This window comes from Sceloporus occidentalis, unplaced genomic scaffold (assembly GCF_023333645.1).
Source record: "Sceloporus occidentalis isolate IW3139 unplaced genomic scaffold, rSceOcc1.0.p SCAF_110, whole genome shotgun sequence".
Classification (NCBI taxonomy): Eukaryota; Metazoa; Chordata; class Lepidosauria; order Squamata; family Phrynosomatidae; genus Sceloporus; species Sceloporus occidentalis.
In genome coordinates this window covers 1,482,615-1,508,827 of record NW_028317090.1, presented here as the reverse complement: position 1 = coordinate 1,508,827, position 26,213 = coordinate 1,482,615, and the positions used below count along the sequence as shown (strand labels likewise).

Below are 26,213 nucleotides of genomic sequence, written 5' to 3'. Positions count from 1 at the left end.
TAATGTAAATGTTACATTATAAATACATAAAGAAACGTGCCATTTAGTGAAACCATGTATCATGAACAGCGATTTCTCTTTGCCAACAGTTTAACCTCTGAAATAACAAGTACAACCGAAAACAAGAGCATGATTAGGTGAAGCAGCAAAAGTTAGACAGTTGAAAATCTAGGTGGGCGTTAGGGAGTCAGAGCGGTTCATGAGAGGAAAATTAGAAGGAAACATATTACAAGGTACTAAAAGGTTTTCACAAATGCCAACCAGGTCAGTATTATTAACCTCTTGATGACAGTTTAGAAAGAGACTAAAAATTGCTTTCTCCAGTCGGCGAGTGTTGCTGCAATGCCTCAGCATTGAGGCATTCAGCAACGTTAATAAAAATGTTGGGGCTCCATGTTATTGCTCTCCGGATACTGAATAAGGTGGCGCTCGTCTGCAGTAACAGGTTTACGAAGCAAGGCCTTATACCATACCCTCCTATATGTCACTGTGCCCCATGATATGCCTTTTAACCCCCTATATGCCACTCTGCCTCCAGAAATACTTTATACCCATATATGCCACTCTGGCATATAGGGGGTTAAAAGGCATATCATGGGGCAGAATGGCAAATGGGGGTTAAAAGGCATTTCTGGAGGCAGAGTGGCAGATAGGTTGCTAAAAGGCATTTATGGAGGCAGAGTGGCACAAAGGGGGTTAAAAGGCATATCATGGGGCACTCTGCCTCCAGAAAAGCCTTATGCCCCCCATATAACACTCCCCCCGACTTACCAGTGCTTCTGACTCCCTGGTGTCTAGTGGGGGCAGCAGGTGGAGGCCAGCGTTAGTTCCGGCGGTGCTTCTATGACTGAACACCAGAAGGTCATGTGACGCCGGTGCTCCGTCATAGAAGCCTTGGCGGAAGTCCCAGCATTTTCCTCTCTGGCAGTCGGGGAAGGTATGCACGATGCGTGTAGACAACCTCCGCTGCTGCCCACGCTTTCGCCAGCGCTCTGTGATAGGAGACCCGGTGGAAGGGCTGGCAGCAGCTGAGGTTACCAGACAGGAGGATCCAGGTCCTCTGCAGTGGTGCGGGGGATCTGAATCTTAGTCTTGTACTCAGTAGGTGTAGTCAGACCTCTATTTGTAATGTGTTATACCATATTTGCTCGATTATAAGACGACCCTCCAAAATTTGAATATTCATTTAGAAAAAAAAGAAAAAGCCTGAATATAAGACCACTCTATAAGAAAAAAAGTTTTATTAGTAAATATTAATTCACATGTAAACAATTTTTTCATATGTAATAAAAACTATGATTGAGAAAAATGCACTTTTTGTTTTTATTTCCTTTTATTTGCCAACCTGCCACCCAGTTATGCACATCTGCCCCATGGTTTGCTACTCTGCCTTCCAGATAGCCCCCTATATCCCACTCTACCTCCTCGACATGCCACTCTGCCCCTGATATGCCTTATACCCCCCTATTTACCACTCTGCCCATCTAATATGCCTTATACCCCCTATTTGCCCCCCGACTTACCAATGCATCCCCAGACTTGTCCCCCGTGCTCCAGATTCCCTGGTATCGAGTGGACGTCTGCGCAACCCTGGACTTCTGCCATGGCTTCAATGACTGAGCACCGGAAGGTCACATCACACTGGTGCGCCGTCATAGAAGCCCTGCCGGAAGTGTCAGGTAGCAGTGGAGGTTTTCTGTGCACATTGCACAGACCTTCACCGGCTTCCAGGTCTCCTGCAGTGCTGCAGCGGATCTTCCTCTCTGGCAGCCAGTGAACGTCTGCGCGATGCGTGTAGACAACCACCGCTGCTGCCGGCACTTCCGCCAGGGCTTCTATGGTGGCTCACCGGAAGGTCATGTCACGCCGGCGCTCCGTCATAGAAGCCCGGGCAGCAGCGGAGGTTGTCTGCGCGCATCACACAGACGTCCATCAGCTGCCAGAGAGGAGCATCCAGGTCCCCTGCAGCGCTGCAGGGGATCTGGATCGTAGTCTTGTAGTCAGACCTCTATTTGCTCTAAAAAACCTTGTCTTATAATGGGCAAATACTGTATTTACATTATACGAGTGTCAGGATTCAACCCCAGCCCTGCAAACTGCCAAATATGGCCACCCCTTAAAGCGGACTACCTGGAGTTGAGCTCATCAGGAGTTGAAGGCTCAACGGCCTTTCCAGCAACATTCTATTGTCATTAAGCTATAGCAGAAGTTATTTGCCTCTATACTTCTTGCTGTTTGGTTACCTGGTATGACTGGACCCTGCCTCCCTCACCTGAAGCCTATGTTATTAACACACCTGACCTCATCAACAGGCTTTATATCTCTGCCTCTCAGTAACGTAGGTGTGAGTTGATTATCATTATGTGGCTTTGTCTGAAGCTATAGTTCTTGCCTGACTTTGGATCCGACACTTGGATTTCCATTTTGTCTGCCTGTTACATTTTTTGTCCTGGACTGCTTCCTGGATTTCACTTTTGCCTGCCTGTTTTTCTTTTAATACCATATTTGGTATTGGTCGATTTGGTATTGGTCGATTATAAGACTTATATAAATTATATTTATAAGATTATATAAATCTAAATATTAATTTAGGAAAAAAACAAAAAGCCTGAATATAAGACTACCCTATAGGAAAAAAAGTTTTACTAGTAAATATTAATTCATGTAAACAATTTTTTCATATTTAATAAAAGCTATGATTGAGAAAAATATATTTTTTTTATTTCCTTTTATTTGCCAACCTGCCCCCTCAGTTATGCACATCTGCCCCCAGGGTTGCCACTCTGCCCCAGAAATGTCTTATATCCCCTATTTGCCACTCTGCCCCATGATGTGCCTTTTAACCCCCTATATGCCACTCTGCCTCCAGAAATGTATTATACCCTCCTATATGCCACTCTGCCCCATGATATGCCTTTTAACCCGATATATGCCAGAGTGGCATATAGGGGGTTAAAAGGCATATCATGGGGCAGAGTGGCATATAGGGGGTTAAAAGGCATTTCTGGAGATATATATATATATATCTATAAACTGCTAACAGCAATCACACTCCTATCAAGCCAAGGCAGTTAGTACATGCTGGAACCTGGGGATGATGGGAGTGTGAGTACAGCCTCCTTATGCCATGCTGCTACCACCACCACCACCCCCCTTACACATCCATGCTATCACACACACTCATTCACAAACATTTAAATACTCATTCATTCCATTAATCACACATACTTCACACATTAATCACAAAAACCCTCCCCCACCCCCATACCTAAACTGCAGATCTCTCACTCGAAGACTTATGCAAGGGCCCGGCTGTGCGAGCAACTTCTCTGGCCCCGCCCCCAGAGGAAGGAGGGGGGAGGCAGAATTATGTGACACTCTGCTAGCTTCCTGTTCTCCTGCTGCTAGAAGAGACACTGCTCGCGACCAAAGCACCGGTAAGCAGCCTGGCCCCAGCGGACATTTTTTTTGAGGTCTGATTAGAAGACGACCTCGATTATAAGACGAGGGGTATTTTTCAGAGCATTTGCTCTGAAAAAAACCTCGTCTTATAATCGAGCAAATACGGTATTTTACATTCTGGGGTAAATTTAGTCCTGTACATAGTAACATAGTAACATAGTTCATAAGGTTGAAAAAAGACCAAAGTCCATCAAGTTCAACCTATATACATATTGTGTCCCTACTGTGTTGATCCAGAGGAAGGCAAAAAAACCCTTATGAAGCAGATGCCAATTGCCCCATACCAGGGGGAAAATTCCTTCCCGACTCCAAATATGGCAATCAGAATAAATCCCTGGATCAACGTTCTGTCTCTATTAATCTAATATCCATAACTTGTAATATTATTGCTTTCAAGAAACACGTCCAGGCTCCTTTTGAACTCCTTTATTGAGTTTACCATAACCACTTCCTCTGGCAGAGAGTTCCATAATCTCACCGCTCTTACTGTAAAGAACCCCCGTCTGTGCTGGTGTAGAAACCTTCTTTCCTCCAACCGTAGAGGATGTCCCCTTGTTATAGATACAGTCCTGGGTATAAATAGGTCCTGGGAGTGATCTCTGTACTGTCCCCTTATATATTTATACATAGTTATTAAATCCCCCCTAAGCCGTCTTTTTTCCAAACTAAATAACCCTAATTCTGATAATCTTTCTGGGTACTGTAGTCCTCCCATTCCCCTTATTACTCTGGTTGCCCGTCTTTGAACCCTCTCCAGCTCCACTATATCTTTCTTGTACACTGGTGCCCAGTACTGTACACAGTATTCCATGTGTGGTCTGACTAGTGACTTGTACAGTGGTAGAATTATTTCCTTGTCGTGGGCATCTATGCCCCTTTTGATGCACCCCATGATTTTATTTGCCTTAGCAGCAGCTGCCTGACACTGGTCGCTACAGGTAAATTTACTGTTAACTAAAACTCCTAAGTCCTTTTCCATGTCAGTCGTCCCCAGTGTTTTCCCATTTAATACATATTCCCAGCCTGGATTTTTCTTCCCCATGTGCATAACCTTACATTTATCTGTGTTGAACCTCATCTGCCACATCCCAGCCCAAGCCTCCAACCTATGCAGATCCATTTGTAATCGGGCACTGTCCTCTATTGTGTTAACCACGTTACAGAGCTTAGTATCGTCTGCAAAGATTGATACTTTACTATACAATCCCTCTACAAGGTCATTAATAAATATATTAAAAAGTATAGGACCCAAAACTGACCCCTGTGGTACCCCACTAGCAACAGTAACCCACTCAGAGTATGTACCATTAATAACCACCCTCTGTTTCCTATCACTGAGCCAGTTACTTACCCACATACACACATTCTCCCCCAGCCCAAGCATTCTCATTTTATGTACCAGCCTTTTATGTGGCACCGTATCAAATGCTTTGGAAAAATCAAGATATACGACATCCAGCGATTCACCCCGATCCAGTCTTGAGCTCACCTCCTCATAAAAGCTGATCAGGTTAGTTTGACAGGACCGATCCCTTGTAAACCCATGCTGATATGGAGTCATACACTTATTTTCATTGAGATACTCCAAAATAGCATCTCTTAGGAAACCCTCAAACAGTTTACACACAACAGAAGTTAAACTAACAGGCCTATAATTCCCCGGGTCACTTTTTGTCCCCTTTTTGAATATTGGCACAACATTTGCTATGCGCCAGTCCTGGGGAACAGACCCTGTCACTATAGAGTCCTTGAATATTAGAAATAGGGGTATGTCTATTACATTACTTAACTCCCTTAGAACGCGGGGGTGAATGCCATCTGGACCTGGTGATTTGTCTGTTTTGATTTTTTTTAGGCGGCACTGCACTTCTTCCTGGGTTAGACAGGCGACATGTACTGGGGCAGTTATCTCATCCTGCTGTATATTACCTGGCATTTCATTTTCCTCTGTGAATACAGCAGAGAAGAATATATTTAATAGATTAGCTTTTTCCTGATCCCCGTCTATAACTTCTCCCTCATTACTTTTTAAGGGGCCAACGCTTTCATTTTTAACCTTTTTACTATTTATATAGTTAAAGAACATTTTGGGGTTTGTCTTACTCTCTTTGGCAATGAGTCTTTCTGTCTCCACTTTTGCTGCTTTTATCTGATTTTTACATATTTTATTTTTTTCCCGATAGCTTTTTAGTGCTTCCTCACTGCCTTCCTGTTTTAGTAGCTTAAATGACGTTTTTTTGCCATTTATTACCCCCTTTACATTTTTATTTATCCACATTGGTTTTCTCTTGTTCCTGACTCTTTTATTCCCATACGGTATGTACCTTTCACAGTGAGAATTTAAGATATCCTTAAAAATCTCCCATTGAGTGTCTGTACTCTTGTTTTTGAGGACATTTTCCCAATTTACAGTGTTAAGGACTTCTCTTAGTTGATCAAACTTTGCCTTCCTAAAGTTCATGGTTCTTGTGGCTCCTCTAAGAGTTCCCTTATTGAAGGACAAGTTATAATGTATCATATTGTGATCACTATTTCCTAGATGCCCCCTGACCTGCACATTAGTTACTCTGTCAGGTCTGTTGGTTAATATTAAGTCCAGTAGGGCGCCCCCTCTGGTGGGGTCCTGTACCATTTGGGACAGATAATTATCCTTACTTATAGTCAGAAACCGGTTTCCTTTATGAGATTCACAGGTCTCTGTTTCCCAGTTTATGTCGGGATAGTTAAAGTCCCCCATAATAACCACCTCATTGTGATTTGCTGCCTTGTTTATTTGCTTTAATAATTGATCTTCTGCTGCTTCCATTATATTTGGTGGCTTATAGCAAACCCCGATCAGTATTTTATTATTTTTCTTTCCATATATTTCTACCCATAATGACTCCACATTATCCACAATCCTGTATATTCAGGATATTTCGTTCTGCCAGTGCCAATCCTGGGTGGCTCCAAATTCGGCGGGGGGGCAACAGGGGGGGCAAGGAATATCCTAGGGGGGGCAATTGCCCCCCCTTGACCCCCTGTAGCGACGCCACTGACTGAAGGCCATGCTCCAAGCCCTTTACCCCCCTACATTAGTCTGGTTGCAGCTTGCTGTCCAGGGGTTAAATGGGAGGAGGTTTAATTGCACCTCCCCCAGCACATTAATTTGGTTTTGGTAGCAGTATAAACTGCTTTGTGTGCCCACTATGTAGGAGGTGAGAGTAGGTTCTCACCCTATTGAGAGTGTGCCTTGACGTGGCGGGTGAGCTTAATTATGCTTTGGCCAATTCATATAACCAAAACCTCTCATTTATATTATGTTTATATATTTGTTGCCAACTTTATTAGGGTGAGAAGCGCAGACAGTATTTTGTTTTTTGTATACATTGTACAGCCAACACACTGTATTTGCAGCATGCTCACACTGTTTGGTAGGCCTCATATTATACATTTGTATTATTTGAGCCTGAGACTAGCTTAGCGCACCGACATTTTTTCTTTTCCCAGTGCCAATCATATACAATGCCCTGCCTCTGCTGCTCAATCTCCTTCCTTACTCTGGGTGATAAATTCTTGTTCCTTTTTCTAATATTGGAGGGGGATTCAGTCTTGTACCATATGGCTGGATGTGTCTGTCTACTGCGGCGGCTCAATTTACTTCCTTACTTTGAGGAATACATTCTTTATTTTTTTTCTAATTGTGGGGGAATTTCAGTCCTGTGCCATTGGGCTGGATGTGTCTGTGTGCCAGTGGCTATCCAGTGACCTATTACTACAGTTGTTGCTGCTACGTTGTCATCCTCCAAACGCTGAGGGATCAATTCATCTAAATGGTCACATTTTTGGAAAAATCTAACAGCATGTCGCTGAATTTAAATCCAATTGGTGCATAGTGCTGCTGTTGCTGGTGGTCCTGCAATGCAAAATCAAGCCTGAATATCTTTCTAAACATTGAGATGCTGCAGCTGTTAGTGAAAGGTGGCAGGGAACTCCCCTTTTAAAACACCCCACCGAATTTCATTTCTGAACAGTCAGGAAACAAAATCTGTTGTACAAAAACAAACAGATTTTTTTTTGTTACATTTTGTAATCTTCTATATAATTTTAGATCACCAGGAAAAGTGGGCAAACATGATTTATAGATGCTGCTACAACTTACATACTGCTGAACCAAAATATATCATGAAAAGTTATTTAAATACACTAAATTATATATATTAAGAAGTAAATTGCCCTTATTTATCTCCTTCAGCAGTGAAGTTTACTGCAAAAAAATAACAGGCCCAAAAAGCTTTAATGACAAACTCAGTTTGTAAGTCACTGGTTTAAGGTAAACATGTCAAGTTTTCAGAGAAATGCTTTTCTTGAGGGTAGAGGAGAGAAATGACTCGTGTCACAGCAAGCTATCAAAACTACTGAACACTTACAGTATAATTATATTTGTCATCATTAAATCTGACACCTGTAACCGTTCTAGTGTCTACATATTTAGGGGGGTAAAGGGCTTGGAGCATGGCCTTCAGTCAGTGGCGTCGCTACAGGGGGTCAAGGGGGGGCAATTGCCCCCCCTAGGATATTCCTTGCCCCCCCTGTTGCCCCCCCGCCGAATTTGGAGCCACCCAGGACAGTCCCGCAATGGGACTTTAACCCCCTTGACTGCTAATGACGGCATGGTGCCGTCGCTAGCAGTCCCAGTCAGGTGCTAACGACGGCACCATGCCGTCGCTAGCACTACCCTACCTTGATGTAGGTCTGTGGACCTCCATCACCACCTACCTCGGCGATCTGCCCCTCAAACTGAAGGGCATCACTGGGTCCGCCCGATGACTTCTCGTGCAATGACGCGATGACGTCACCGTGCAACTTTATTAACAACTGACAATTGTCAGTTAAAGAGGTATGGGGGCATGCTGCTTAGATGCCTGTATCTCAGTGATCATATAGCTATAAAAAGTCACATTCCCTTTTAAAAAATGGCCGATACTAATTTTTAATCCCATGATCCCTTTGATCATGGGGTTAAATTTAGCCAACGGTAGAGGGAGGCAATTTTTGAAATCCTGATGAACTGCAAATATTATTAAAATCAGCCATTTAGCCTGTGCGGTACGTGAGTAACCATCTCATCCCTGGAGCGCCTTGCATTTTTACTGCAAAACTTATTTTTGCTGTAAAAGTGATTTTTTTTTTTCTCCCTTTACCATCATTTCTTTTGGGATTGTAAGGGGAAAGAATGGTGTGTGCTTCTGCGAGTGAAAGGAGATATGAAAGGCGTGTGAAAGATCAGTAATTAGGGTTGAAGCCTTGACGTGGCATTACTGCTCACGTAGGAAGTTAAATTATGGCACAAAAAGTACACATTTGCAAGAACTACACCCCTTGGTGCATCAAATGAGGGGCTGTATGTGTTTCTAGTACAAACCTGGTGTGTGCAAGACACAAATGAACATGTCGCTATGGTTAGAAAAAACATATTTTCTAGCCAAAGCGACATATTCTATCATTATTTGTGCACTCAACTTGTGTCCTAGAAATACATGTAACCCCTCATTTGAGGCTCCAAGGGGCGTAGTTTCTTAAAATGGATGAATTGTCCGAATGAGGGAGAGCATGAGTTAATATGTGGATGAATTGTCTGAATGAGGGAGAGCATGAGTTAATGTGTGGATGAATTGTCTGAATGAGGGAGAGCATGAGTTAATGTGTGGATGAATTGTCTGAATGAGGGAGAGCATGAGTTAATGTGTTTGTGTGTATCATAGATGTATAATTGTGGAAGGGCAAAGATGGGACTAGCAGGATGTTTGAGCCTTGGGGACCAAGATGGCACAGGCAGGGTGTATATGGGACAAAGATGGCAAATCTTATGTGTGTTATCTGGGTGCTGGCCAGGTTCTATGTGGGCAGTGTGGACGCCAGGGCTGGCTTTGGGGTGTGCAACCTGTGATCTATCCCTGTAATTTAGGGGGTTTTAAATATACCTTTAATGCCATGTTTTTATGTGAATTCCAATTGATCTGCACCTACAAAGCTGGGTTTCTGTGTTATTCTGTAGATACATATCTGCTATGCTATGTTTCCATACATTATTTATGTATACCTGCAAATACAGGGTTTGTATGTCTTGTTCAGTTGATTAATACCTGCAATGCTGTTTCCATGTATTAATTTGATCTATACCTGCAATGCTACGTTTCATATATTATTATTGTATACCTGCAAATACAGGATTTGTATGTCTGATTCTGTTTATTTGATATATACCTTCAGTGCTGAGATCACAAGTGAATTTCAATTGATCTATACATGCAAAGCTGGGTTTGTGTGTTAATGTGTTGATCTATACCTGCTATCGGCAGCAGGGACTAATATTAATATATATATCGGCAACTGGAGCTAATATTAATATATATGGGCAGCAGGGGCTAATATATATATATATCAGCAGCAGGATCTAATATTAGGCCCTGAAATCATTTAGTGCAAAAGTTAAGGTATTGTGTTGTTTAAAGGATTTCAAGGATTAGTCGTACTAAATTGTGGCTTCAGGCTTCCCATGTTGAATGATCAAGTATTGTATTGTCCAATAACAAAAGTATCATTCCATAGCACATTACTTTTGGCAATATATATGTATATATATATATATATATATATATATATATATATATATATATATGCGTTTTATCAGTGGTATGATTTAATAGTGGAAATTATTAATGCCCCCCCAGTTTGACTGTGGTATCTTGTGTGCCCCCCCTATATATTGTTTCTAGAGTCGCCACTGCCTTCAGTATAAAAGAATCATTAATGCTTCACACATGTTGTGCACTCATTCAAGTTATGCTTTATAGATTGAGAAAATGTTGTAAAGTACACTTGAAAAGGATACAGTTGAAATAAAGTTATTTGCCCTTTCACTACGAAATTCATAGTATTTTTCTTCACCGCATGCTTATACACAGAAGAAGTAATTACTAGTGAATCGTAAAAGTAAAGAATGCACATAGATATTGCTTATGTAAGGGTACCTTAATTCCTTCAAGACCAGGGCTCATGCTTGCGCTAAATGACCAGAGTCATTTTTTTTTTTTTTTTGGTATACCTTTATTCAACTGTAAGTGCCCAAACTCATTTAGTGCAAAATATATATTGGGTTTTTTTCAGGACAAGTGGAGCTTTCTTTTAAAACAATAATTATACATAAAAACCATCATTTAGTATGAAGAAAAAAAAATGTTGGGAAAATTAGGAAAACAGGGCAAATTTTTTACGGTTTCACCTATAAAAACTATACCAGTGTAAATGAGGGGAAAAAAAACTCCAAAGTGTGTTTTAAGGTATTTGTCCTGTTTTTGGAAACACCTCATCTGCCTGGCATTCTCATTTATTTTGGCACTTACAAGGTTAAATATGATGCATCACTGTTTCTAAACAAGAATGTTTAAACATTTGATTTGCTGGAATTTGGATCCCAATAGTGACCAGAAAAAAAAATTGGAACACATGCATTACAGTTTTCAAACATGGACTTTTTTGTTTCTCTCCTTTGCTGGGTTTGGGGGCATTTGGTAACTGTTATTTTTGGTGCTTTTTCTTCATTAGATTTGGAGCTAATTTTTTAAATGTGTTTTAGTGTCTCAGAACCAACTATCACACAAATAACTACCATAACAGCTCACTTGTAAGAAACAAGTTTAGGCCACTGACACTGATCACATAATAATTACCGTATGTATTTTGTTATTTATATTTTGTGTGCATTTTTTTTATTATCTTAGATGACCCCTCTCTCTTTCTAGGGCAGGGTCATCCAGTGGCTGTCATAATGATCAGATCACTCCTTTTAGCCAGGAGTGATCTGATCATCATCAGCCCACTTTTGAATGGTTTGTTAGCAGTTTGAACCGCAGCAGATCCTGAACTTCATGGGTAGCTGGGATGCAATTGCCGATAAACTTGAAATGGAGAGGAGACTCTATGATCAGTCCTGTAGGAGTGACCAAGAACTCATGGGGGCTTCCAGGCAGACCAGCAGCAACAGGTATTATCCCCTAAAATGTAGCATTGAAGGGGTTAACACTGCACATTCGCTGCCATTGAGTGATTGGTCAACAGGGGAGTGTTGCCACTGGTCCGTACACCTGTGTGTGGACTGAAAAAACAATCAGTCCCCTTCCTTGAAGCTGCCTTTGTCAGCCAGTAACACGATCACTGGTAAACCGGCGATTGCGTCTTGCGTCTGTTTAAACGCTTGTGCAGGAGGGATCAAACGCTCGGCGGGAGCTCTGGGTGAGCGTGTTGGTCTGCCCAGACACCTGGGAAGACAGCAGCAGCAGTGTCCCCGTGAACGCTGCCATTTTTTGTGGAGGTAAGGGGAAAACACAAGGGAAATGCAACAATAACTCCTACTTTACTCAGGATCCAAATGTTACATCGGGCAAATGCCTAGGTATGCTCTCAGTAATAATTGCCCTGTAAGTACAGTATCAAATGTGAAGCTGCAAATATACCTGTAGAACATACAACAGCTGAAAACCACAATGCACATGAAGCAGACGTATAAGAGCGCCTATAAAGCATAAGGACTAGACTTGCACATTTGGTTTCATACAAACTTCACTTTTAATGAATTTGTGGATTCATATGAATCTCTAAAAATGAGGATGGACCAGGGGAGGGCTAGCACCTTTTGACCCAGGGGGCAGGTAAATCCAAGTGACCCCATTACTTCCAGTAACTAACACTCATGCTACACACACTCTAACACACATTCATACTTGCACACACACACAAGCACTTATATACTCATGCTAACACGCATTTACACATACACATCCATACTGACACACACATACACACACTCATATTAATACACACTCCTTCTAACACACATACATACACACTCATGCTAAAACAGTCCCTCTAACACACATACAAATACATTTAAATATGCATACTCATTCTAAAACACATTTACACATACAATTATGTGAAAAAGAAAGTTCACCAACTTTAAATGATATGGGTTTACATATCAGGACATAACATAGCAGGTCTACAAATTAGGTAAATGCAACCTCAGATGAACAACAACACAACATATTACACCCTTCTTCCCCTCATCTCTTTACCTTCAAATATACTTCTTTATCGCATAGTGTGTCTGAGCAGCAGTGCTTTCATTGCAGGGTCGCAAAACATGCACTACGTCACCCCGCAACATTCTGTATCCAAGAGTTGAACTGGCCATTTTTTTTGAATTTTTATAGTGGCCTGGGGCAATTTGTTTAAGATATTGTTGCTATTTACGTAAAACATGGAAAAAAGAAGGGTGAACACAAGCGCCACTGTGAGAGATTTTGTCTCTCGTAAGATGGCGGCGTCCTTTAAAAAAATTAGCAAGTTTGCGAAAGCTCTCTCTAGACTTCTAATCACAATGTGATTAGTAAAATATAAAAAAAAAAATTAAAAAAATATAGAAAACATTGAAAAAAAATTGTGGTAACATTTGAAAATAATTATGCAGTGATGTCGCCATCAGGGGAACCATTTATTTCCAGCAAAATGTAAAAAAAAAAAGTGTATTATTATGAGCAAGTGCAAAAATTAGCACTGTATCTTCACAAAAATCCTGATATGGAAAGAGTTAAAATACTAGAAGTGACATATACCTGAAGTACAATTTGTGTGATAGAAAAAAAACCACAAAATAAAATACTACCACAAATTTTGACAAAGGGTGGTGGTAAAATTAGTGCATGAAAATGGTTAAAATACTGCCATTTGAAATACCCTGGAGTGTCTAGTTTTCAAAATGTATAGTTTGATGAGGTTAATTGGCCAGCTTCAAAGATGGCCCACTTAGGACATGGGGCAGTAGGAACAGGTGTCAAAGTTCCAAGTTAAAAAATGTGCACTTCCCAAATATGGCAGTTTACCTCCCAAACAACCCAACAAACCCATACATGGGGGGTATCACTGTATTTGGGATACGTGGCTGAACATATATTGGGGTGTTGTTTGACAGTGACATATACCAGGAGTTGTACATTTGTACCTGAAGTACAATTTGTGTGATAAAAAACACAAAATAAATTACTACCACGAGTTTGACAAAGGATGGTAGTAGAATTAATGAATGTAAAGGGTTTGAAATACCCTGGGGTGTCTAGTTTTCAAAAATACATGGTTTGATGGGGGTAAATTGTATTGGCCTGGTTCAAAGATACCCGAAATAGCACATAGGGCAGAATGACCAGATTTGGGAAAAAATGGTTTTGAAATAGCAAAACGCTACTTGTACCTATTGCCCAATAATTTGCAGGAAAAAAACATAAAAACATTGGGAATTTTGTAAACTCAGGACAATTTATTAGTTTTTTAGATGAGCAAAATATTTTTCAAATAAAAGTGAGAAAAAGTGGGTTTTGTTTTCAAATTGTCATCATATTTTATTTTTTTTTATAGGAAAATAGATGATATGATCAAAAAGTATCTGAAGAAAGCCCTTCTTGTCCTGAAAACAACAATATATAACTTGTGTGGGTTCATTAACCCCTTCGCGACCTTTGCCGGTTCAGGACCGTCATAACAAGAAGGTCACTAAATGACCTTTGACGGTCCTGAACCGTCAAAAAATTAAATAAGCTTAGAAAGTGATCAAGGATCACTTTCTTCGCTTAAACGGCCTTGCTGCAATGCCTCGATGTCGAGGCATTCAGCAAGGCCGAGATCGGCATCGGGGGCCATGTCTGGCCCCTCCCCGGGACGTCAACAGCCGCCATACATTGTATGGCGGCGGACGCCCGTTTTAAAAGCGTTTAGGAGGCGATCAACGATCGCCTCCTAAACTTAAATGGTGTCGCTGGAATGCCTCGATCAGGAGGCATCCAGCGACACCAAACACTTACCTCTGGGTAAAACAATAAAGACGAAAAAGTTCGCTAGAGGGTCTCCAGACCCTCTAGAGAACTGGCTCCACTTGCTGGTTGAATACAGGTACTGCATTCAACCATGCAAGTCAATGGAGCCCAGCTTTCTAATCACTATGTGATTAGTAAAATATTCAAAAAAAATAAAAATAAATAAAAAATGGAAAAAAAAATTAAAAAAAAATGTGCTAACATTTAAAAATAATTATGCAGTGATGTCACTAGATGAACCATCCAGTACCAGCAAAATGTGTAAAAAAAAATAAAAAAAGTATTAAAAAAATAAAATTAAAAAATAAAGTTTATTATTTTGAGCAAGTGCTAAAATTTCTCAAAAATCTCAACAAAGAGTTAAAATAAAAGCACTTCAAATACCCAAGGGGTGTCTAATATATAAAAAAAATGGCTGATGGGGTAAATTGGAGTGGCCTAGCTCAAAGATAGGGCATAGGTACAGACTGACCAAAATGGAGAAAAAAAGCGCACTTCCCAAATGTGGCATTTTAAATCTGAAACAACCCGACAAACCCATGCATGTCGGGTATCACTGCACTCAGGAGATGTTCCTGAACACACATTGGCGTGTTGTTTGACAGTGGCATATACCAGGACCTGTATATCTATAACTAAAGTACAATTTGTGTGAAAAAAATAAAAAAAATTACTATTACAAAGTTTGACAAAGTGTAGTTCTATAATTGGTGCATGGAAAGGGTTAAAATAACAGCATTTGGAATACCCTGGGGTGTCTAGTTTTCAAAAATATATGGTTTGAATGGGTTAAATTGAGTTAACCGGCTTCAAAGATATTCCAAAGAGGAGAGGGAGGCACAATGACCAAATGACCACCTGAATTACGCATGCCCCAAAAGTAGCCTTTTACCAGCCAAACAATCTGACAAACCCATGCATGTGGGGTATCGCTGTACTCAGGAGATGTTGCTGAACACATATTGGGGTGTTGTTTGACAGTGACATATACCAGCACCTGTATATCTATAACTAAAGTACAATTTGTGTGGAAAAAAAAATAAAAAAAATTACTATTACAAAGTTTGACAAAGTGTAGTTGTATAATTGGTGCATGGAAAGGGTTAAAATAACAGCATTTGTAATACCCTTGGGTGTCTAGTTTTCAAAAATATATGGTTTGAATGGGTTAAATTGAGTTAACCGGCTTCAAAGATGTTCCAAAGAGGAGATGGAGGCAGACTGACCAGATTTGTTAAAAAAGATTTGGAAATCATAAAACGCTGCTTGTACTTATTGCCCTATAACTTACAAAAAACAGCAAAAAAACATAAAAACATTGGGTATTTCTAAACTCAGGACAAGTAGTAGAATCTATTTAGCTAGTTTTTTTACTTGCTTTTTTAGGTGAGTAAAAGATTTTTCAAATAAAAGTCATAAAATGTGTTTTTTTTTCAATTTTTCACCATGTTTTTTTTATTTTTTTTATAGTAAATAAGATGATACGATCAAAATAATGATATCTGAAGAAAGCCCATCTTGTCCTGAAAAAAACAATATATAACTTATGTGGGTACACTAAATGGGTGAGGAGAAAATTACAGCTGAACACAAGCACCACAAAAGTGTCAAAACAGCCTCGGTCCCACAGGGTACAAAACGAAAAATGAGCCCGGTCCTTAAGGGGTTAAATGGGAGAGGAGAAAATTACAGCTAAACATGAGCACCACAATAGTGTTAAAACAGCCTTGGTCATAAAGGGTACAAAAGATAAAAAATAACCAGGGCCTACTACAACCTCTTACCCATACACTTAAAACCCCCTTCCACCATTCAATGTAGCCTCCTTAAGGCTATTGTCCCTATATGTTCATCCTTTCACATCCTATACCTACCTCCATCCACCACCTTTTGGTAACTGATACACAATCCCTCAAAATATTAATGCAAAGGATCTGAAAACACCTGAGAAATGCATTTCCTAAAAGCACAACGGGCTTCTTTGGCTTTTGGAAAGCACTCAAGACTACTACCACTAGTCAGACATCAATTACTTATTTGTGTGCCACTCTAGTCACTCCCAGTAATAGAGTGATCACTCCCCGTTTGAATCACAGTGATTTCCTACTGAAGCCAACAGCACAAACCTGGCACACAAATAAGTCATTGATGTCTGACTAGTGGTGGGTAGTTGTGTGGAAATTGTCCAATTGAACAATGCCACTTTTGTGAACATGAGGCAGCTGATGCAACAAAATATTTGCACAATAGCAAATATCAGTAGGTTTGCATTCTTAATATTGCTGTTGACAGTTGTAGTCATTTTAGGATGATACATTGACCCTCTAATTTCACTACTTATGATTTTCATGCCCACAAGAAAGATTGGTGCCTAAACATAATAAAATAGTAGTCGTTGAAGCCCACATTAAAAGGTACTGTAGTTATTTACAACATGCAGACAGCATGTTCTTCTGAAACTTACACCAAATGTATGGGTTATAACAGTGTGCCATTTATGTAAATAACAAATTGTTGATACAAATTGTATATTGTAATTTTATGTTGAAGCAAATGTATTTGTTTAGCCAGTGTGATGTTCAGATATTATGTGTAAAATAATCAGTTGGTTTGAGCTTTGTAGCGATGTAATGTTACATATAAAAATTCCATTATACTTTGGTACATTCTTCATGACAAGGAGTATTTTCTGATTATTATCCTCTTAACTATTTCTCATTCTCTGCAGTGGAAGAATAATTGACTCCGGAGCCAGTGACAGTTTCAATCTTGCCAAGATCCTTTCAGTACCAATCTGTCCAAATTCCAGACTTTTGTTCCTTCAAGCAGTGCATGGAAGCCCTTTTTCCTCTGCTCTGGCTATTACTGAGCCCATTAATCTTCTGGTGAAGACTGGGCCTCAGCATCATGAGACCGCAATATTTGTATTTGGTCAGTTCACCTCTGTTCCTCCAATCTTTGGCATTAGATAGCTTCAATCACATAATCCTATATTTGGTTGGTCTACAGGTACCATTGATTATTCAATTAACCCATTTCTACAATCATAACCTTCTTATGCAACTTTTGTAAGCATTCCTGCTTTCCTACACACTTGGCACTCACAACATCATCTGACGCTAAGGCCTGAACCAGGAAGACCTCCGTCCTGCCTCCTTAATATCAGGATTTTCAGTATGTGTTCTGAAAGAGATTTGAGAAACATCAATCACCTCATCGGGTCTATGATTGTCCTATTGACCTGTTCCCTCTGTACCTTTAACAAAGATTTATCCTTTAGCTGAAGCAGAATTAAAACAGTTTAAATAATATTTCAAAAATAATTTCAAATAAGGATTTATTTGCCTCACCTGCAGGGGCTAGCATATTCTTTGCGGAAAATAAAGATTGAAGTCTTTGGCCATGTACTGAATATCGAGAACCTAACAAGATCACCCTCAAGAATCATTACCCACCACCAGTTTCTTAGCAACTCTGAAGACATCTACATTTGGGTCTATTCACTTGAATGACCAAACTCTGCGCCACTCGCATGTCCTAGTATAGCAACACCAGCAAAACAACTTGCAGATTTAGTACCCCACCTACTGCAGCTACATCAAATAAAAAGAAATTAAATAAATAAGAGTAAGTGTATTCTCCTATATACCCCTCACATGAGCAGGCATTGGAGTGGTTTAAATTGTATAACATAAAAAAAAGAGGCACCCAGGTCATGGAGGGCTTTGAAGTCAATGGTGGATGCAACATGGTGAAATCCCTACTTTCTGTACCACATTTGGAGCCATCTATCAAAAAAAGTGAAGTGTCGGTATCCACTAATAATAATGCTAGATTGCGCATTCTATTTTGGTGGGTATTAATGGTGACACCAAGCAGAAGGTCACTGGAGTGGGACAGAGACCTAGCAGCCTGTTGGGTGATCATACACATTGTGATCAGCAATGCAGGGCTATGGAGCAGTGTGATCAACACAGCAGAGATCAGATGTAGGAGAGAGAGAGAGAGAGAGAAACAAAGTGAAAAAAAAATGAAAAGAAAAAAGATTAAATGTAAAATAAATAAAAAAGATAAAAAAATTTAAAAAATGTTATACAGAGCCCACTGATGTCACTGTGACATCACTATCATCTCCATATTGCACTGGGCTAAGTGCAGAAACAAAATAAAAATACCGTATTTGCTCGATTATAAGACAAGGTTTTTATCAAAGAAAATGCTCTGAAAAATACCCCTCATCATATTCGAAGTCTTCTTATAATGAGACTTCAAACAGAGGTCTGACTACAAGACTTAAGATCCAGATCCCCGGCAGCGCTGCACCATAGAACACCCGGCGGAAGTACCGGCCAGCAGCAGCAGAGGTTGTCTATGCGCATCACGCAAATGTTCACCCGCTACCAGAGAGAAGGATCTCCCACAGCGCTGCAAGAGGCCTGGATCCTGCTCTCTGGCAGCCGGAGAACGATGCGCACAGATAACCTCCGCTGCTTCCCGACACTTCCGCCGGAGCTTCTATGACAGAGCACTGGCGTGGACCTTCCGGTGCTCAGTCATAGAAGCCCCGGCGGACGTGTCGGGAAGCAGCCCCCACTCGACACCACGGAGTCTGGAACACGGGAGAGAAGTCTAGGGATGCATCGGTAAGTCAGGGGAGGGGGCATATAGGGAGTATAAGGCATATCAGGGGGGCAGATTGGCAAATAGGGGGAATAAGGCATATCAGGGAGGCAGAGTGGCATATAGGGGGTTTAAGGCATATCTTGGGGGCAGAGTGGCATATAGGGGGTATAAGGCAAATCTGGGGGCACAGTGGCATATAGGGGGTATAAGGCATATCTGGGGGGCACAGTGGCATATAGGGGGGTATAGGATATATCTGGGGGCAGAATAACAAGCTGTGGAACAGATATACATAACTGGGGGCAGGTTTGCAAATAAAAGGAAATAAAAACAAAAAATGTATTTTTCTCAATCATAGTTTTTATTAAATATGAAAAAATAGTTTACATGTGAATTAATATTTACTAATGAAACTTTTTTCCTATAGTGCAGTCTTATATTCAGGCTTTTTCTTTTTTCCTAAATATAGGAATATTGGTGCTAAGAATTGCCTAGCACCAAGATTGCACACATAGAACTTGCCCCAGCACTCAGATCTACTCTCCTCTCTCTTTATCTCTCCTCTTTCTCCCCCTACTCTTTGATCCCTTCTCATTATCCCTCCTTCTCTTTATCTCTCCTTTCTATGTCTCATCTTTCTCTCCATCTCTCATATTTCTCTTTATTTCTACTCTTTACCTCACTCTTTTTACCTGTCTCTCTCTTTTCTCTTTTTCTTTTCTCCCTTATCTTATTTGATCTCCTTGTTTTCTTTATCTAATCTTTCCCATTCAATCTTTATGTATCCTCAATCTCTCTTTATCGCTTCCTTTTTCATTAACCCCTTCTCCCCATTTCTCCTCTATCTCATTATACTTTATCGCTCCCCTTTTTCCACATCTCTCCTCCTTCTCATTATCTCTCCCCTTATTCATTATCTCTCCTCATTCTTGTTTTCCTTTTTTTCCATCTCTAATGCTCATTCTCTCCCTTTCTTCCCATCTTTCTTCTTTTTCATTATCTACCCCTTTTCTCCTCTTTCTTTCTCCTTATTATCTCACCACTAAATCTTTCTTTTTATCTCTCCATTTTCTTACTGTCTCTCCCCTTTCTCTCTATATCTATTTAGTGCAAGGCTTATGTCTCATTGCTCGGTTGCGGTGTGTGCAGCTTCACTGTTGAGTCAGGTATGGATCCAGAGCCTTCCCTCGGGGGGGGGCACTCACACTAACACACAACTAGACTCACACATCCAGATACTAATGCTAACTCACGCACTGACACCAAGACAACTAGACACTGAGCACTAACATGCACACACACTAACATACTCAACCAGACACCCAGACAAACATATCAAGATACACAAACTAACACAACAAGACACACATATATTAACAAAGACACGTTCACATGCTAACATAACCAGACACACACTTACGTACCCAGGCAGACACACATGCTTTCCCAGACACTAACATACAGACACACACATACTAAAATACCTAGGCCAAGACACACCAAGACACTAACATGCATACCTAGACAGACACCAACATGCATACCCAGACAGACAGACACATACATGCAGTTCACTCTCCCCAGGAAGCCTCAGCCTGTCTTTTATGCCGCTCACCCTGTGGGGTTACAAATTGCTATGTGGCATGACCCTGCCTCCTCCTGCCTCAGTCTATCTAAGGGGGAGCAATTTCCTCGTTGCACTTTTCCCTGGAGGAGTGTTGAGGGTCATTTGGAAGGCGATGCATGATGTCCCCAACCGGCCCTGGTCCTCCAGCGGATCTGCTTGGGGGCGCCTCCAATGCAGCGAACTGGAATGCCTGTCCAGTTCACCACAGAAGAGCAGTACAGTTCTTTCCTAGTCATTTTAACTTTCGAATATAGTGCTCTGAGAGTACTGTAATATGTATTTTTTCCAAAAAGAAAAAACTAAAGAACCTACCTGACACCAAAGAGACTGCCCTGCTGCAGCACAACTACTACATTACTGTTCTTGCTGCTCATTAGCTGCTAAGAGAAGTCAATCAGTGGCAGAAAAGTGCTCCATTTAAATTAATTGGATCATTTTCCATGGATCCCTGCCCGCAGCTTTCCCTAAGTCAGTGCTGAACGTGAATAGAGGTAAGTATATCACATGCATCCAAACATATCTCCTACATGACATTTGGCTAGAGGGTGTAGAAAGGGACAAATTTATTTGCATCACATACTACTTGAAAATGTAAAGGGACCACGCAGCTATTATATTTGCGTGTCATGGCTAGCGTGTCCCTTTATTCCACAAACTCAAACAAGAACGTACAATTATTAGCAAGATCCATAAAATCATTTAACTTAAATTACAAATGCACATGTCGTTAGTTAGTAAACCCCAACAGATGAGTGTTTTTTCTTACAGTATGGATTAAACACACAGCAAGCATTGACCAAACCTGTAAGACATGCCTTAAAGAAATGTACCAAGGTTTAATTCTCCCCGGCACTGGTATTGTTTAGCAGGTTTTGCTTATTGGTGGCCCCAGGGTCATGTGAGGGGGGTGGATGCTTCTGTGTCTATTATAAACACACGTATAGGTTGTGTTGCAATGATCCGTGGCTTCGTTCCTCAGGTAACCTCCAACAGTGCATGTTTCTAGCTTCTCCAAAGTTGAGAATGAACGGTTATGTTTATTTATTTAAACATTAGATGCACTCTTAATGCATGCACAGCCTAAGGAAACAGTTTGCAAGTGATTATTGTCTTATCTTAAGCAGACTCCTGGTTTTCCAGCCTTCAATTACTACTCTACTATGCTAGAGGCTACAATGATTGTGTTTAGTAGTTGCAGTCACAAGGTGAAGATGTTGCTGCTTTTCCTGTGTCTGCATCTCTCATTATATGCTTGAGAAAACCAGTGGAACTATGGCTCCCATCACTCCCAGCTAAAATCTCACCTGCCTAAACTAATAAATGTATTAATAATGGATATAAATGAGCATTGTGAGTTCCAGAATCTGAGAATTAGAATGGTTTGTCCCTAATTGAAAGATCAAATACCAGGACACCTGTTTGATTTCTCTACCAGGAAGTAACAGATTTATACAGCATCGTTATTTCACACAGCTTCTTAAAATGGGCAAACTGGACATAACTATAACTAGTATATTATTATTATTTATTGTTTTATATAGCACCATCATATTCCGCAGCACTGTACACAGGGCGGGCCTTAGGGGTGTGGGACCTGTGCGGCCCCACAGGGCCCCATGGCAGCAGGGGCGCCTGCCTGGGACTTAAATTAAAACATCGTTTTGTTTTTTTAAACTTTATTTAACATCCTTCAAAAAAAGGATGCTTTAATCCCGGGCAGGGGGGCCGAGCGGTTGCTCGTGAAGTTTTCAGCAACCACTCGGCGCCCCTCACTCTCTGTGACTCTGTCGCGGTGCCGGCATTTCCGGAATATGACATCATGAAATGCCGGTACCGTGGCAGAGCGGGAAGACGGATGCCTCCCGCTACCACCGGAGGAGTCCGGCAACAAGGTAAGTGAGGATAATGAGAAGTAGGGAGAGGGAGTAGATAGTTAGAAGGGGCGGGGGAGGTAGTGAGAAGGGGCAGAGGGGGGGGATAGTGAGAAGGGGCAGAGGGGGGGGATAGTGAGAAGGGGCACGAGAGGAGTAGTCCCCACAGGGCACCAGAACACTTAAGGCTGGCTCTGACTGTACAACGGTTCAACAGGACATGACAAGTAGTATATAACATAACAATTAGACTTACAGAAACAATAGGTAAGGAGGCGCCTGCATGAACCAGGTTACAATTACATAACAATGTGCATACCTGGGAACACTCCGGGTTTTGCCCGGAGGCTCCGGGTCAACAGCCAAATCCTCCGTGTTGCGAGGTGCTGACACGTTCCATTCCCATTTAAATGGGGGTGTTTCCTGCAACATCAACAGAAACGCCCTACCCTTGCAAGACATGCAAGCCAGACACCGGCGGGAGGTCCTGGCTTGCATGTCTTGCAAGGGTAGGGTCCGGGAAGCTGGAGCCCACAAGTTCCCAGGTATGACAACATGGGCCAAGCTCATATACCTTAAAATAAGTCAGGGACTACAATCTGTAAAGTTCTAGGAGCAAACACAATTCCAGGTGCTGAACAATACAACACCTTTATTTGTAAAGCTTTGCCCTGGCAACAAAGGGGTTAATACACCGTTTCAACCTTCACCAATGTTAAATAAAAGCAAATAGAATTAAGCAAGGTTCGACTCTGTTGCTCTCGTCTGTAGAAGGAGCGGGTTATCTGTTCGTTTTCAATAAAGCAATAGAATATTTTTTTTTTATTTTTTTATTTTTTTTTTGCAACAGCCACGTTGACAAGCGGTGAGTGCGATGCAAGCAAGGAGGCGGGAGGGAGAGAATGATGACTGGCTTGCAGTGGAGGAGGAGGAGGTAGCAGGAGGAATAAAGAGGAAATAGGGCGGAGATTAACGCTACTGCTGATGTGTGAGCTGTTGTGATCAAGCTGCAGTTTACTGTACTTTAACGTTTCCTTGCAGAGATCCCAACAGTTAAAAGGAAGACATGTCTTCTCCTCCCAAAGAGAAAACGGACACCAAAGCCGGTCACCTTCCTGCTGGTATTCAACTACCTTTAGATTTCATTTTGTTTATTCGCTATATTTTTTTTTTTAGGACTTGAAGGAGGGGAGAATGTACGTAGGCCGGGAGGTGTCGTTAATGGTACCATATGGTAGAAAACTGGACAGATTAGAAGGGAAGTGGATTTGCTAAACACTTAGGATTGATTTTATTTACGGTGACAGACACAAAGAGCCCCTTTATCTTCCGGGTCTATTAACCATTTTCACTGCAAGATGGACAAGAAAAGAATTAAAGTGCTTTGCAGATCTGCGGTTTATTGACGTTTTAGATGTGAGCATCTCCTTTCCAATATATGATGATGCATATAGGGAGGTTGTTTCTAAAGCTTACATTATATGATCCAAAAAGATATGATGTAGCTGACTCCCTCCCTTTGAGTATATTTGAATCTACATGCAGGGTCCTGATGCACCAGGTGACACTTGGTCAGGGGGTGCACATCATGCTCATATAGGTTGGAGTGTACATATGTTAACAGATTTCAAGCCTATGTACAGCCCCTATTGTTAAGGCATATGGGGTGAACGCGGCAGCTATTTTGCCGGTGCTCCAGCCAATTAATTTTATATTTATCTAGAAGGAGGAGACGAAGGCCTGTTTCAATTTATTTTATTTGACTGTAAAGGAAAATCTGTCAATTGAAGCTAAAGATGTACGAATTAATTATTTCAGACGTGTCTGTTCCTTACAGTCAAATATTGACGTAACTGAATGTTTTGTTTATATATTTTTACATATGGGCTGTAAATCAAGAACATTCATTTGTTATCTAGGCACAGGGTCAATAACGAAAATACACAACACAAGGTGGCCACTACATTATTTCATTTTTTTGTATGCCTATTTAAGAATCTGAAACTTGCAGTTACACATGTGTGCCCCCTACGTCATTGCCCCCCTATTGGGAAATGTAGAACAGTTTAAAAAAAAATGCACAAATATAAATCATTTTGTATAAATCCATTTAATTAAATAAAAAGGCATATGGGCTCTTGTGGACTGCAATTTTAATCACCCCTTAGCCAGAGTGGTAGTCCAGAGGCTCTAGTATAATGACATTTTATACATATCTTATGTGTACCAATCCTACAGTATCTTGTCTATTGTCATCTACATTTATATAGTTGTAACTACTTACGGTATATTCAATAAATTTTGTTGTTCAGGCTTTTTTCTGAAATTTGTAATTTTTGTTATTTTATAATATTTCATTTGGCATAAAGAAGGAAAATTGGGTTTTTTTGTATTTGCACCATTATATCAAGCGGTGTGATACATGCTTTGCCTTAAAGTATCAAATTGCAATGATATCATGATAAAATCAAACCGAAACTGAAATGTATTAGCAAAATACAGCATAATAAATATGTGTTTTATCTCTAAGATAAGTTTGCCCCTAAGCCAAACCTCCCTTTATTTTAGTTAATTGACTAAGGTAGTGCCGTGTCTCCATATGGTTGTTCTAACCTCTTTTCGTCAAAGAACTTTAGTTAAAATGTACTTGCTAACGAGACTCACTAACCAGAATCACTAAATATTACTACGTAACCTCCACAGAAAGTTACTGATTTGATAGACCTATTTGCAGACAAGTGGGAGTCCGATGCCCGGGGAATTCTCCCTCGTAGCTCTGACTGATATTTCTCGTTTCCTGTATTATTTTTTCCAGAATACTGCTGAGGGACGAGTTATAAACCACACACACCCTGTTGCTCAATGCCACGTTTGTTAGAAAGTGATGCAAGAGTGACATTGGTGTGGTGCCCTGGGTGATTCGTTTACTTTGTTGCTATAACACGTTAGAAAAACTTGCCCAGTGTGGTTTGGCAGAGGAAATATTACACAGACATGCAAGCATTTTTTTACTTATATTGTATGTGTACAGTTCCATTACTTTAAAAAAAAAACAATTCTTCTAATGTTGGATGGGGGCAGACTGGCACCATCCATGGCCCTTGGTCTAAAGTATTCTGTGGTTCACCCACTAGGCCCTTTCTCCATCTATTTTTTTTTTTGTGTTATGTTTTTTGCCTCCAGGCCTTTAAAAGCTTATTGTTCCATGACTGTGCGACCATTTTGATGTTAGATTAAATGCACGTTTTTAGATATAAATATTATGTCTTGTGTCTTTAACCCCTTCAATCCCAGGGGTTTTTTGTACCTCAAGTCCCGGAGCAATTTTGCCATTTTTGGGATCATTCTCTTTTCCTGTGAATAGTGTACCCATATAAAGTATATATTGTTTTTTCAAGGAGAGATAGAGCTTTCTTTTGATACCATAGTTAGATGATACGCTGAAAATTTAGAATGAGATGGCTTCTGCTGTCAGGGGGGAGTCTCTGGTTTGACAGCCTGATCTCCCGTGTAGTGGCATGAAGTACCGGTACTTCCATAGGGGATTCTTGGGATGCGTTTTTTGGACGTACCGGTACATCCATAGGGGACTGAAGGGGTTAAACACAGTGTCTGTGATGGTTGTTCTGTGTAATGGGCTTGATTCCTTCTGAAACTTAACCGAAGCAAAAATAATTATTGTCCTCTTCTAATTCTCTATTCTACTGCTTACAGCATTAAATA

The 26,213-nt window shown here is 40.7% G+C and overlaps 1 protein-coding gene across 1 annotated transcript in view; it reads left to right on the top strand.

Annotated features, from left to right (window-relative positions):
• The first annotated feature begins 23,556 nt into the window (after nucleotides 1–23,556).
• LOC149283179 (death-associated protein 1 homolog) overlaps nucleotides 23,557–26,213 on the top strand; it is a 28,665-nt gene continuing 26,008 nt past the window's right edge. The window contains 1 exon segment of the mRNA XM_089497912.1: nucleotides 23,557–23,611. Coding sequence (XP_089354038.1) covers nucleotides 23,557–23,611 — 55 coding nt within the window.